Source organism: Spermophilus citellus (assembly GCF_964194105.1).
Source record: "Spermophilus citellus genome assembly, chromosome: 10".
Lineage (NCBI taxonomy): Eukaryota > Metazoa > Chordata > Mammalia > Rodentia > Sciuridae > Spermophilus > Spermophilus citellus.
This window is the reverse complement of record NC_138197.1, coordinates 26939692-26953582: the sequence shown is the minus strand read 5'-3', so window position 1 is coordinate 26953582 and position 13891 is coordinate 26939692. Positions and strand designations below refer to the sequence as shown.

Genomic DNA, 13891 nt, shown 5'->3' with positions numbered 1-13891 from the left:
TGGCTGAGATGACGCAATACTGCAGGGGGCATACGGAAACTTGCATCCCAGGTCCTGCCCCTCAGGTTGGCATCAACAGTCCTGGGATCCTACTGGCCACAGGGTGGTTAACAGCTGTCAAGATACACAATAGAGTATTACGCAGCACTAAAAATGACAAAATCACAGAATTTGCAGGGAAATGGATGGCATTAGAACAGATTATGCTAAGCGAAGCTAGCCAATCCTTAAAAAACAAATGCCAAATGTCTTCTTTGATATAAAGAGAGCAACTAAGAACAGAACAGGGAGGAAGAGCAGGAAGAAAAGATTAACATTAAACAGAGACGAGTGGGGGGAGAGAAAGGGAGAGAGAAGGGAAAGCATATGGAAATGGTAGGAGACCCTCAATGTTACACAAAATTACATATAAGAGGTTGTGAGGGGAAAGCAGGGGGGGCGGAGGGGGAACAAGGGAGAGAATTGAACAACAGCAGATGAGGTAGAGAGGGAAGATGGGAGGGGAGGGGAGGGGGGATAGTAGGGGATAGGAAAGGCAGCAGAATACAACAGTCACTGATATGGCATTATGTAAAAATGTGGATGTGTAACCGATGTGATTCTGCAATTTGTATTTGGGGTAAAAATGGGAGTTCATAACTCACTTGAATCAAATGTATGAAAGATGATATGTCAAGAGCTTTGTAATGTTTTGAACAACCAATAAAAAAAAAAAAAGAAAACCACTAGATATTCTATACGCCAAAACACCAGGCTCAACTGGATTCTCAAGAGAGCTTGACTGATTTTTCACTTCTCCCTTAATTATTCTGATTTCAGACAGCCCATCTCAGACTCTCCTGTTTGTTTTCACATTTTCATCTTTAAATTTTGAATAACATCGTCCCTCCCACGACACCTACAAAGTTGTCTGAAATGCTGTAAAAGTTGTCCCATGGTGTCATCTTTTCAAACTCTGATGCTCGGCTCCCGGGTGGGGGACAAGAATCACTGTTCCTTGCAAAGTGACCTCCACTCATCCTCTCAAGTGAAGTATCATGGTTACCCCTGAAATCGATTGGCTAAGAATTATCATCTCCCTTTTATGGATGAAAAAAAAATGAGACCTGATTCTTTCAAAACAGAGAAAGAGATCAAGTCAAAGAATATGCCCCAAGTTGCCTCTCCAGCTATGGCCTTATTTATTTCCATTTAGTTATTTATTTTGTTACTTTAGCTAACTAATGTCTTTGAAAGGTTTCAGGCCAACACGGATTATTTTGGAAGGGGGGGGGGGGAACAATATAAATGACTGAACATGACACAATGGTTATAAAGTAAATAGAGCTTAATTGAGTAATCAAGTCAACATTTCTGCCCACAGGCAATACGGGGAAGAACATTCATTTACTGTCTGGATTTTGGCTTGGTTCTCCAACGGACAGGAGACAAGATCATTTTATTTTCCTTTTAGATAGGTTCAAGCGGGCAGCACCAAGTGTAGCCAAGTGTATTAAAAGAAACCCCTGTTGGCAAATTGGCAGCTTGAATATTTCATGAAATTATCGCAACGCTATGTTCTGAAATGGTGGCTTCCTCCAGGGATCTCAAAGGCCACATCTCCAAGCATGAGTTTGGCTCATGCTTCTGTCTTAAAGTTAAACCAAATCAGCCTCGAAACCTTCCAGTTTCTCGGAGATGCCAATGAACACTTCAAGGATGATGGGAATGTCAGAGGCAGGTCCTAGGTAAATTCTCTTGTAGGATCTAAACCCCCTCTCCAAGGAATGTCTCATGGGAATAGTTAGGGGATCCTAGAAGACCAACCCTGACCAGGAAGCAGAAGGAAGTCTTTGAAGTAAAATCCATGGCAGCCTGAGCTCTGGCCAGCTGCCACTTAAACGTCCCCATGGTTTCTACCCTGGAGCTGATCTTGTATCCATGCCCTGGCCAACATCTAAGCTAGCCAATCCACAGAGAACCCCTAACAGTTCACCAAGGGGAGTCCTACATCCCAGTCTGGCTTCTCATCTCCACCCTACTCCCCTGAAGGGGCTGAAAAGAACTGACATTGGGACCAAAAGAGAGTAGGCAAATAAGAAAGGCCTAGAGGTAGATCTGTTTGCAGACAAAATAGTGAGGTGAATTTGGTAGGAATTTCTTGCAGACATTTATGAACTTTCATTCTGTAGTTTAAGCAATTACTTTTAAACCTTTCCAATGATAGATTCCCCTAGCCCTCACCCTTCCAACTCTGTCCCTAAATCTAACATCTCAGAAATTAGTTTAAGGCAGTATAAAGGCAGGGGCAGGAGGAAGGAAAATAGAGAGAGGTATAGAAGTTTATTAGGCAAAATTTAACCAGAAATATTAAGTGATGCTCTCTCAGGGGGCCTAACCTACATGGAGGGTGGTCAAGAAAAAGTGGGAGGATAAAGAGACCAAAGACAGTATTTCTAGTCACTTCCGTGCTTGAAAGACACTTTCAGAGCTTCCATTTTCTCATCTAGAAATGGAATGTATCCTAAGGTTCCTTTACCCATAAAATGTTCTGATCCTGGAAAGTAAATTCACAAAGAGACATTACATTTATTCTGTTGATAAGCCTTTCAAGAACACGAGTGTAGAACCCCAACCCAACACATATACCCCCCAGTAAAGAGTCTAGAACACCCCCACCCAAATACAACACCAGAAGCCCATCTCCAAGTAAACCCATCATGGAGAGTGCTATTTTGTGGGACTTTCAGAAGTGGAGGTTACGTGTTTGGGTCTCAGGCCAGTTAACACCCCTTTCTTTTGTCCTCTGTTCAAAACTAAACAAACTATTCCCTCAGTCTCTGGGAAAGCAAGAGCCTATTTTCAACTTTCTTTGACTGAGCTGCAAGCCTGAACTGCCCTCCTCAAATCCCTACTTAAATTGAGTTCAAGTCCATAAGAAGTGAGTACCCCTGAAACCTTGTTCCCCAAGCTGCCTCCACCAGACAGCCCAATCGGCTGGACCTCTTACCACCTTCCCTCACTTTCTGAGACCCCAGCCACTTCACAACTGCACCTCTCTGTGAAGTCGACCTGGGCTCCAGGTCTCCCAGTGGGGCTCCCACACCCCACAGAACACGCGGCTAGAACTGAAACAAAGCTCTTGAGGGTCCCAAGGCTCCAGCCTGAATTCAACGGAAACAGGGGACAACACAGGAACTGCTCCACTCCTCTCGCAGTTAGAAGCATTTGTCTCCAAGAGCTCCCAAACTGCAGAAGCAACTAGGGTCTGCTGAAGCACTCCTGGCCTGTGTCCACACTGGGTCATAAAAGTCCAGTACCACATCTAGACATTAAAACACATAGGAGACTTCTTCTGTAGTACCCAGGACTTGGGTTCCAATCACATCATTAATCATTTGACCCCTCCGGGATGCTTTGTCCATAATGGGTTCAGTTGAAGTCCAAGTGTCTGGATTTGAAATTGCAATGAAAAATATTCCATTTTCCCAGAAAGAGCCTGTCACTGTTACTTGTTTTATACAGTATCTAACCCTGAGGTACATGTAAACAGGTGTTTACTAAATTAGTTTAATACTGACAGCCGTGACTCGGAGTGCTGTTTCATTATCAGAACGTTTAGCACTTATGTCGCTAAATATTTAGCACCTGATATTTTGCAAAACAATTCCCCATGCCTTTTTTTTTTAATTTTTAATCACTCTTCTGCTCTTCTCCGCAGTGCCCAACATTAACCTAGGCAACCATGAGGACAAAATCTAGAAATAGATTAAATCAGTATGATTATTTTGCTAATCAGTCTTGGTAAGTCCCCAGGTGTTTCCCAAATCACCTATGGGCTTTCTTTAGTCCACACTGAAAACAAAATTGTTTCCTGAATTTGGACACTGACCACTGATCTCAGAAACCGGGCAGGAGGCGCTGGCATGAGGCAGGCTGACCTGGAACTCCTGCATCACTGACAGCTGCAACATCAGGCAGGAAGGATTACTGTAAAAGGGAGAAAGTGCAGCCAGCCACACGCCCTTTCTGAACACGGTGGCAGGACTTCCAGACCTCACAGAACTCACCACAACAACTCAGAAAACCAAGGAAAACAGGGAGAGGAAAGGAAAGGACAGGAGGTAGAAAACATCACTAAAAATTAGAACAAATCTCAGTGGCTCCCTAACCTAGGTCTCCCGAGTTTTTGTGCTATTACCCAGCAGGAGACCCAGGCAGACTTAAAAACAGAAATCAGCTGCAATATATGCCACTGTTTTTGTGGAGTTTTTCTCCCTAATAAAATTAGGGAAATGTCCCATCTTTGAGCTGATGAGCTTTGTAACCCCACAGGTTAACATTTCCAGATCCCAAACTTCAGTTCCGCTTAGGCTAGACCAGGCTTGGGAACCACTGGACCCTCAGGTTTCTAAACCATCCATGGTAAATCAGGGAGAAAATCAATATGTGGCCATGACAAATTCAGCTAAAACTTGGCCCAAAGGCATCCTTGATGCCCTGCAGGATGCTGTCCGTGCTAAAGGTAAACGTAAGTCTGAGATACAACAGGAGAAATCCAAAGTGGGTTATCATGACCAAGAGGTGAAAAGATCACTGAGGCACTGGGGTGCCTCCCTCATGCTGGTGTGTGGGATGCCATGGAAATAAACTCTGGTCTTTCTGATCCTCTGCACCCGACAGGTGTGGGCCTCGTGAAACTGATGATATCACCAACAGGAAATTGCCTCCAAGCTCCCCTCCAGATCTTTCCTCACCTGACTGGCCCTGGAGACCCTCACTGACTCCTAAGCCCTGTAGCGCCACCTACTGGAAGAGGCAGAAGCCACATCCACTGTTGGTCTTACAGGGTCTGCATTCATTCATTTGTTCATTGCAGGCATTCAATCATGTGTCCAGCCCCTAGCATGAGGCAAGAACTTTACTAAGGTGTTCCTTGAAATCCTTTGGTAGGTCTTATTCAAAGAATAAAAAAGTAAAACACCTTAAGCAGTTTTAAGTGGAAAAGAAAATTGAAGGTGTCTAACTAAAGTCATCACCAAGACTAAGAAACAGCTCCAGGGGACTAATGGCTCACTACTGCATTTATAAGTACTATCTATACCTGTAGCCTCTACCTGCCAAAACAAGCCTCTACTTATCACGAAATGTCCAAAACTGTAGAAAGGTCCAAACTATCTTAAGTGACCGCATTGTCAATATTCCTCAGTGAGGTGCATTAGGTCCAGTGTAATCCTCTTAAAATTGCTTTTTCTTAGTTTGTGTGTACACACTCATGTGTGTATGTGTACAGGCACTCATTTCAATGCATGTATTCTATGGAAATATTTAATAATTCTTTTAAATATATTCTATTATATCATATTCTGATACACTGAAAAGTACCTGGGCAATACTAGGAATAACATTTTAAACCTCAGTACCCTTATTCTCCATTCTCTCCATGCAGCATCCAGAGAAAGGGAAGCTAGTGTTAAGCCTTCTTTAACCTGCACATGCTGAGGAGCAAGGAACATTGTTCTGACCATTTGTAAAGAGAGTTAACTGTGATCATTACTTTATTATGATGATTACTAGTCTGCTGTATGGCTAAGTAGTTAAAAGAAAAGCACAGTGTGTCTTCCACTCCCAGAACACATGTTTCTCCCCTCTTCCTTGTCTCCAGAAAATAAAGGACATTCTGATGTTTTATTTGTTAAATGGTTGACTATTAAGAAACTCATTTGCTAGCTGGAACCTGCAATGGAAAATCATCCCAGAAAAGTGGGAGGCTGGCATGGTACCAGAGCAGATAGTGCCCCGGAGGTGAGGCACGTTTTGCTTGTGCCACCCCCCGGCCGGAAACCCAGGGTCAGATGCCAGTCTTTCTGTGAACTTCCAGGCTATTCCAAGTTACTGGCCTCTGGCCTCCATGGCCTAACCCTCAAAACATATCCCACAGAAAAGCTGGGGTGTGGGGGATCTGGTGCATGCAGTGTTTTCAAGTGTTGGGAAGAGAAAAAATCACAGCCCCAGTCACCTGGCAACTTTTTTGAACCTCCTCTCTAGTTCATCACCACCATTACTGACCTGAGGTAGTCACTTGGCTCCCCTTCTCTGTCTCCTGAAACTCTAAACATCCAATTATGTTTCATCACCCCATGGGTTATTAAGCAAGCCACCTCTTTCTTATAAATATGTATGCTCTTCCAAGTCTGTCTTCCTCACCTCTGCCACTTTCCCCCAACCACCCCTCAAAAAAAGAAACCTAAGTGATACCAACCAATCAAGGAAGAGGGGATGGAAAGCAGAGGGGGGACAAGGATCCTGGTGCTCTTTCACCTGAGAACTGCATCTAGGAATGGAGGCAAATTTGCTCCTATGAATTATATAACCACTGCAGCTTCAAGGGAGAGAATTGGATTTCAGGTTGCTATAGTGTTTGCTGGCATGTTGCTGGAAAGGTAGAGCTCTGGGCCACCCGCTCACTTGCTCCCTTCCTCTCCATCCTTCCTGGGAAGCTCAGAGGTTGGTGCTCCTACTTTTAATGCCTGCCTCTTGCACAGCGGGTAGGGGGTATTGAGGAGCAGAGGGGCAAAAGAAAAGAATCAGAGTAAGGAAATGGCTAAGAAGGGGTTTATCCTACACTAGAACAGAGACCTTGTAAACTATTTAAGATGATCGTTATGTGAATAATAACTATTATTACCGCAGTATACTGCCATTGGTAGTAATAGTTGGGACAATACTACTGAGCTTCCCTCTGCAAGGTTGCTTAGATTGAGGATGTGGGTAGAATCTGGGGGGGAGTAATCCATCCCCACTCTTCAAAAATGTCACTCTGTCTTTTGTGTCTTATTCCCTCCCTCCTAATCTACCTATGACTCCATTGGCTAGGAAAGGGATAGGGGGACAGATGAGGGGTTGGAGCACTGGGTAGGGAGATAGAAGCTGTCCTTGTGACCCCAAAGCCCTGTCTCACCCTGTAAGGGTGATCTTTGACTTTCTTCCCTAAAGGAGGCCAAAATCCCCACCCTGAAACCCAAGCTGGAAAGCAGAGAGACAGCCGGATCCAACGTCAGCCTCAGGATGGAGGAAGACCAGTCAGGCAGGCTGGAGGGCAGCTCCGGCCTGGAAAGGGCAATGGCCCTGTCCCCAGATGGTGGAGATGGGGGCAAAAGGAGAGAAGAGGACGGACCTAAAAGACATGGAGACTACTCCTTTCCCCAGGTCTTTCTTTGGAGGGTAACTTGAAGAACCCTGGAAGGAACAGAGACCAACAGCCACAGGCATTCAGAGGAAGGAGCAGAGAGGAAAAAGAGATAGATGGAAGCTGGGTAGCAGGAGAAAAAAGGGAGACTACACCCAAGAGACAGCTAAAGAGAGGTACCTGGAGGATGCGGGACACTCCAGCAGGACCCCTCCATCTACACCCCCATCATAGCCTTAATTGTTGAGGAATGCCAAAAATAATAACTTGTTAATATGGGGGGTTAGGGAGAAAGTTTCCAGGAAGTGGGGAGTTACCTGAATGCCTTTCACCATCACAAGGAGAGCTGGTAACACTTGATGCCCAGGATGGAGATGCTCAGAAAACACTGGGCAATAGTATGGAGCCGCGTGAGCTAGTCACACCCTTTCATTATTTCCTTAAAACAAGAAAAAGCAAAGCCCACACATCGCCTGGATTCTAACCGCTTGCATCCTCAGGTGCTAGCCCACACCGGGGTGAGAATCTGAACACAGGAGGCGTGGGCGCGCTCGGGGTCAATGGCAGTGGAGAGGTGGGTGGGTGTAGGTGAGCCGAGGAGGAGGGAAGACGAGGGAAGAGATGGAGGGAGGGAGGCCCGATGAGATTCACATCTGCATCCCCCGCTCCCACCCGCCACCTGGAGCACGCTGCCCAGGGAAGGGGCGCCAGGAAGAGAGTGGACACCCGGCAGCCCGAGGGCGCGGGGCCGGCCTGGTGTGGGGTGTGCGCACGCGCTCCCCGCCGCGCGGTGGCAGGGCGAGGGACCCCAGGCCGCGGAGCTCTGGGGCCGCGGGGCTCGGCGGCGCCAACGCCCCCTCCCCCAGGCGCGGCCGGCCAGGCAGTTGGGCTTTCAAGGCAAACGCGAGAAAGCGAGGCAGCAGCAGACACTTGGGGAACTTTTCCCCCCTCGCCTGGAATTTCATAGGAAACACATGCTCTGGAGAAGCCGGGGCCGGGGAGGGGAGGGGAGGGGGAGGGGCGGGAATTTTCCGCTCCGTCTCGCTCGGCGGTTCGGGCCCCAGGTCCCGCCGGGCTCTCGCGCGCTCCGACGCGGTAGAGGCGCCCCTCGCGGACGCAGCCCCGGGCCACTCCGCAGGGACCAGCCCCGGAGCCGCGGGGAGCGCGCGGGGAGAGCAGGAACGGGGTGGAGAAGGCGGGGAGCCTGGGCTGGAGCCCAGCGAGGCGGCGGAGTCCAGCCTTACCTTGGTGGTTTTCCTCTGGAATGTACATCCTCGTATTTTCATTGACCATTGACCAAAAATTGTTTGAAAAAGGAGAAGAAGCCACAAAGAGGAAGAAATGTGAAAACACCCCAAGCGGGTCTGGATTAATCCCTCCTCCGAGGTCGGCGGCTTTCGTGCACAATTCAAGGAAGCCGTGGATCCGCAGTATTTCTTCTTCCCTTCTGATGATTACCTGATTCCCATTATTGCATCGAACACCAAAAACTGCTCCTTTCCACTACTGCCTCCTTTAGTGAGATTGTAATGCATCCTCAGTACATCCGGGCCCCTTCCAAGAATTTAGCACCGCACCTCTGGCGGCTACACCATTTGAAAAAATAAATCGAGAGAGGCAGAGCAAGAAGAGGCGGAAAGGAGGGGCAAGCGAGAGCAATGGACCCCAAGACGGGGGGCGAAGGGGGTCCGCCCGGGCCACCAGGGGGCTGAGATGTCTCTGCCCACTCTTGGCGAGTCTTCCCCAAGGCCCCTTCCCGGTTTTTTTCTGTTAAAAAGAGCCACCAACTCCTGAGGGCGAGGAGGCAGGAAGAGCCGCCGTCGCCGCTCCGGGCCGCGCCGCGCCGCGCCGAGCGCCGTTCTGGCAGGGAGCTGTTTCTGCAGAGGCAGAGAGAGGGAGACACCGGGCGCGCGAGAGAGCGCCGCGCTCACTCCCTCCCAGCCAAGCCCCGCCGCGCCCGCGCCCTCCCCTGCCCGCGCCCGCCCGCCCGGCGCGCTGGAGGCAGACGCGCTGAACGCTTCCAGATGTGGCGGCGGCGGCGGCGGCGCGCAGGGAGCGGGCGCAACGCGCAGGGCGCACGGCGGCGGACTTGAACCCGAAGTTGAGTACCGTCGGCCGCGCCGCGGGAGAAAGCCCTCTACCCACATGACGTCAAGGAAAGCGAGCCCAGGCCGCGAAAGGGTCTGCGGGAGGGGCCACGTGGGAAGCCCCTGGGGAGGCTGGTACGCGCGGGGGGCCGGACGCGGGCCGTGGTGGCCGCGGCGCGGACACACCCCCTGTCGCCCCGGCGCTGGTGTCGCTCACCCCCGCGCCGGCCTACAGCCCCCAGCCCTCGTTATCCTCGGCAGCAGTGGCGTGTCCCTGCGGGGCCCGCCACGCCGGGAAGGCCTCTGTGAGCAGAATTCCAAGAAGAGGGAATACAATTTGCCCAACTACCAGTCTCTTTTCATATCGGGCTACTGAACAAAACGGCAAAATGAGCCGTGATTCCGTGATTCTGTTTGATCAATTATAATCAGAGCGGTTGTAGAAGTGACATATAGAGGCGAGGGTGGAAAGAGGGGAGGGGGATGAGAAGAGGAGCCCGAGAGGCGGAGCCTCTGGGCAAGGCAGTGGTGCCCAGATGTCTGAACAGATTAATAGACCCAGGTTTTCTGATTCCTTGGAGGCAGCGGAGCACGTGTTCTACTAGGATATCCTTAGCTACTTCTCTTAATTATTTCTGCCACTCTGGCAGGAATCTGTGGAACACCTCTCCTTCCTAGAGAAGCAAATGCTTCTTTTCATCACTGGAAGATACAGCAAGTTCCAGGGCACCCCCTGCAGGCCCGGGCTCCCTTACTGTGGGGTTTACTGAGCCTGTTCTGGAGCCCTACAACTCCCTCTCCAGGAAAACCTCGACCAACCTGCCCTTAGACCGACTCGTCCCCATCCACTCTCATTCCCTGGGTGATCTTCACCATTCCATGTCTTTAAACAACTGTCTTTACCAAATGTAGAAGGGTAGGGGGACATGGTTAATGCACAATATATACGTTAATGTAGATGTCACCGTGAAACCCGTAAATTTGTACAATTAATATGTGTTAATTGTGAAAATATTAAAAGTAAATGAATAATACATTGTTAGTTTTTTGTTTTTGTTTTTACTTTTGACATCCAGTCTAGTCCTTTCTTCTAAATTCCAGACTCCAGTCAAACCTAGTATGTCCAAAACTGTTCCTTGAGCATCTCAAACCCAGTGTATACAAACCTGCTCCTTGCACAGCCTTTCCTTGGGTTTCTGCAGTAACTGTTATGCTGGTCTACCTTCCCTGTACCCTTCTTGGATGTTTTCTCAGTACTACAGTCAGAGCTGAAGGTCCTTAAAAGAAATGGTCATGATAAACTTCATTACTTCATCTCCTATTGCTTCTCTATTGCTTCCCTAGCCTCCTTGATGTCCCCTAAACATTCCAGGAGTGATTGTCTCCTCTTGGGTGGGAGGCACATACACACACAATCCAGGGGCATATACCCAGAACATCTTTTCCAAACATCCACTTAGCAGACTTCTTCGCCTTTTGGGAGACCTTGCTCTAATCCTACCTTCTCAATGAGGCTCACCTAGGCCTCACTCTTGAGTTAGCACTGCCAACCGCCCACTCCCACAGAACTTTCCCTTGACTTTTGTGTGGCATCTAATCCCTGGCTAACATACTTGCATAGCTTATTCTTTAATTTTACTGATTATTGTTGGTAACCCCCACTAAAATGTAAACAACCTGAAGGTAGGCAGCTTGTCCATTTTGCTTACCAGGGCACAGAGCAATGTCTGGCAGATAGTGAGGATGTAATAAACATGTATTGAATGAATGAATAAGTGCCCAAGATACTAACAGGAATGCTTCAATGCACTGTATTGAATCAAAGTGCCTCCTTCTGTCCTCTGGTTGATACCTGAAACCTCACCATTCCTGCTTCTTTCTTTTGGGCAGTGGTTTTGGCTCCAGATTAAAATGCAAGGTCCTCTGGGATAGGTATTAAGGTTTATCAATCATCTTCATTCTAATATGAGTAGCAGTCTATATTTTGTTAATTACAAGAGAAATCTGACCTCTTTGGCATTGAGGGGTGTTCATACTCAACTTTTAGCCTCATAATCAAAATTTAAAATGATGCAAATGCAAATATTCCCTATTTGTTTTAGGAAACATTCTAGGTCCTTGTTTCTGAGATTGATATGTTTTGATTATTTCATTAAACCAATAGTAAAGGTGATTTGCATTCCTTTACATACTGTAGTACAGGAATAATAATAGCTAACATGTGCAAGTGGTCTGTGCCCATTGCCCTGATGGGTGTTTCATAGGCATTATCTCATTTGATCCACATTGCAGCACCATAAAGCTTAATATTATTATCCCCATTTCACAGATGTGGAAATTGAGGCTTAGAAACTTAAGATTCATGTCCAGAGTCACCCAGCTAGTAAATGTAGAGCTTGGAACTTAGCCCAGGATGATCTGATATGAAACTCACACTTCTATTATCCAGCTCCCTCTTCTGAGGGGATGGCTGAAGGTGAGCTGGCCGAGGTAGGCTGCAGGTAGATGGAAGTTTATAATGGCTGCAAAATGATTGCTAATATGCTTCACAGAGAGCCATGTAACTGGGAATAGATTGTATATGTGTTAGGGGGTCACAGGATGGATTTATAGCCCAGCTTTTCTAAAGGTAGGCACTATATAAATCCAGCAAGTAAATATTACCTTCATGCTTCTTTAGTTTCATTTTTCACTTCCCTTTTCAGCTGTGAAATGTGTTCTTTCCTTTCCAGAAAAAGGTATTTCCTAAATATTTGGTCTTGCAATGAACGCCCATATCCCTGCTTCTAACTTTGGAACTCAGCCCTGGGTGTTCTCTTTCAAGGTAACAAATTCTTGGCATGCCAAACAGAGACCATTTGGAAATCTGATTTGGGGATTTTGGAGGTGGTGAGAGCAGAAGAGGGAGTCTGTCTCTCTCTTTTATTGAAGGATTTGATTTCCCAGCTATAGATACTCTCCCTTCTCCTCGCCATCACACATTCCTTCATTCATGCCCCTCTTTCTACCTGATGTTAGATTGTATGTGCATGTGTCTCTTCTCCCCCACTGACTCACAGTTTTAATGTCTTAAGAAAGAGAAGCATGCTCAATCCTCCTTGAACATAACATGATGCTTTGTATATGGCCATTCAATGTCTCTTAGTGCATGATTTACTTATTCTTTAAAAGATTTCTTACTGTGACCACAAATATTTCCTTTGGAAGTAATTAAGAGTGCACTGAATTTGTTAATTACAGTGTACTCGTAAGAGTGAAAAACTTAGAAACTAAACAGTCAACAAAAATATTGGTTAAATGATAACTTTGAAAGAATGTTCGGAGTACCTCACATATATGAAGTCATTGGTTCCTCTGAATAACCCTATGAAGAAAGTATTATTATCCCCATTTTACAGCTGAGTAAACTAAAGCACAGAAAGGTCAATTCACTTGCTCCCATTTGCACAGCCAGAAGGTGTTGGAAGACCTAGAACTTACCCCAGCAGCCTGGCTTCAAAATCTATTCTCTTTGCCACTACATAGGTGCATTCATACAAGGAAATCTAGCACAGATGTAAATAATGTTAACTGACAAGGGGAAAGACTACTTTAAAAAGAAAAATAGGTTACAAAATATTACATAAGGTATGATTCCATTTTTTATAAGAACAGATGTATATCTGAACTAAAACAAAAGAAAAAAAAACTACAAAGGGTCACACCAAAGTGTTTATGGGAGTTTTCTCTGAGAGGTAAGGAGTTGATTTTTCTTCTTTTGTTTCCTTGTCCAGCCAAAGACTTAAAAAGCCGGGTTACAAAGCAGGCTCCTTCTCTTCCATAGGCACCTGTACTTTCAGTGCAGAGAGCTCATTCCACCTCCTAGCCAGGGATGATACCTCTAACAAATGTCCTTGGATTAGCTTTCCCATCAAAGCCCCAAGTTGTCCCAGCCTTTTCTCTCCATCTGCCCCTCCTCCCTGGCAGCACTAAATGCTGCCACCCACCTGTAAAAATTACCTGTCCAGTGTCTCAAGTCCAAATGCACTACATTTTCTTCATTGCATTCCAATGTGCATGGTTAAAGTGTCAATCACTCTGTGCTGATGGCAGAGAGTTAGTGGCACCAAGCAAATTTTAACACTGTCCTTCTGAGAACATGTTTCATTCTTTAATTCTTTTTTTTTTAAAGAGAGAGAGAGAGAGAGAGAGAGAGAATTTTTGATATTTATTTTTTAGTTATCGGCGGACACACATCTTTGTTTGTATGTGGTGCTGAGGATTGAACCCAGGCCGCATGCATGCCAGGCGAGCGCGCTACCGCTTGAGCCACATCCCCAGCCCATCATTCTTTAATTCTTAACCCATAGGATTGTCCACATATAAGGTAAGCATTTTGAAGCAGATAAAAGTGGTTGGCAAACAAGAATAGGAAGTGATGAACCAGAAGGTTCAGCTTAATTTTGCTTTCCTACAGGCCTCCTTCTTTATCTCTTCCTAAGGCCCCACAGGACCATTCCTTCTCAGAAGCCAGAGACTCAAACATTACTGCAGTGGTTTTGCGATGGTTCAACTTAACTGAATGGGAGTCATGTTTTCTAGAATCGCCTTCCTTTTGTGGCCCTGAGTCGGGGTTATTCACAAGAAGGATTTGGGG

At 46.7% G+C, this 13891-nt stretch overlaps 1 protein-coding gene across 1 annotated transcript in view; it reads right to left on the bottom strand.

The window, feature by feature from the left end:
- CACNA1C (calcium voltage-gated channel subunit alpha1 C) overlaps positions 1-9668 on the bottom strand; it is a 634974-nt gene extending 625306 nt beyond the window's left edge. Inside the window, exon 1 of the mRNA XM_081309259.1 lies at positions 8413-9668. Within this exon, the coding sequence (XP_081165385.1) occupies positions 8413-8461 (49 nt within the window). The 5' untranslated portion in view covers positions 8462-9668. The remainder of the gene's footprint in view (positions 1-8412) is intronic.
- Positions 9669-13891: the final 4223 nt, after the last annotated feature.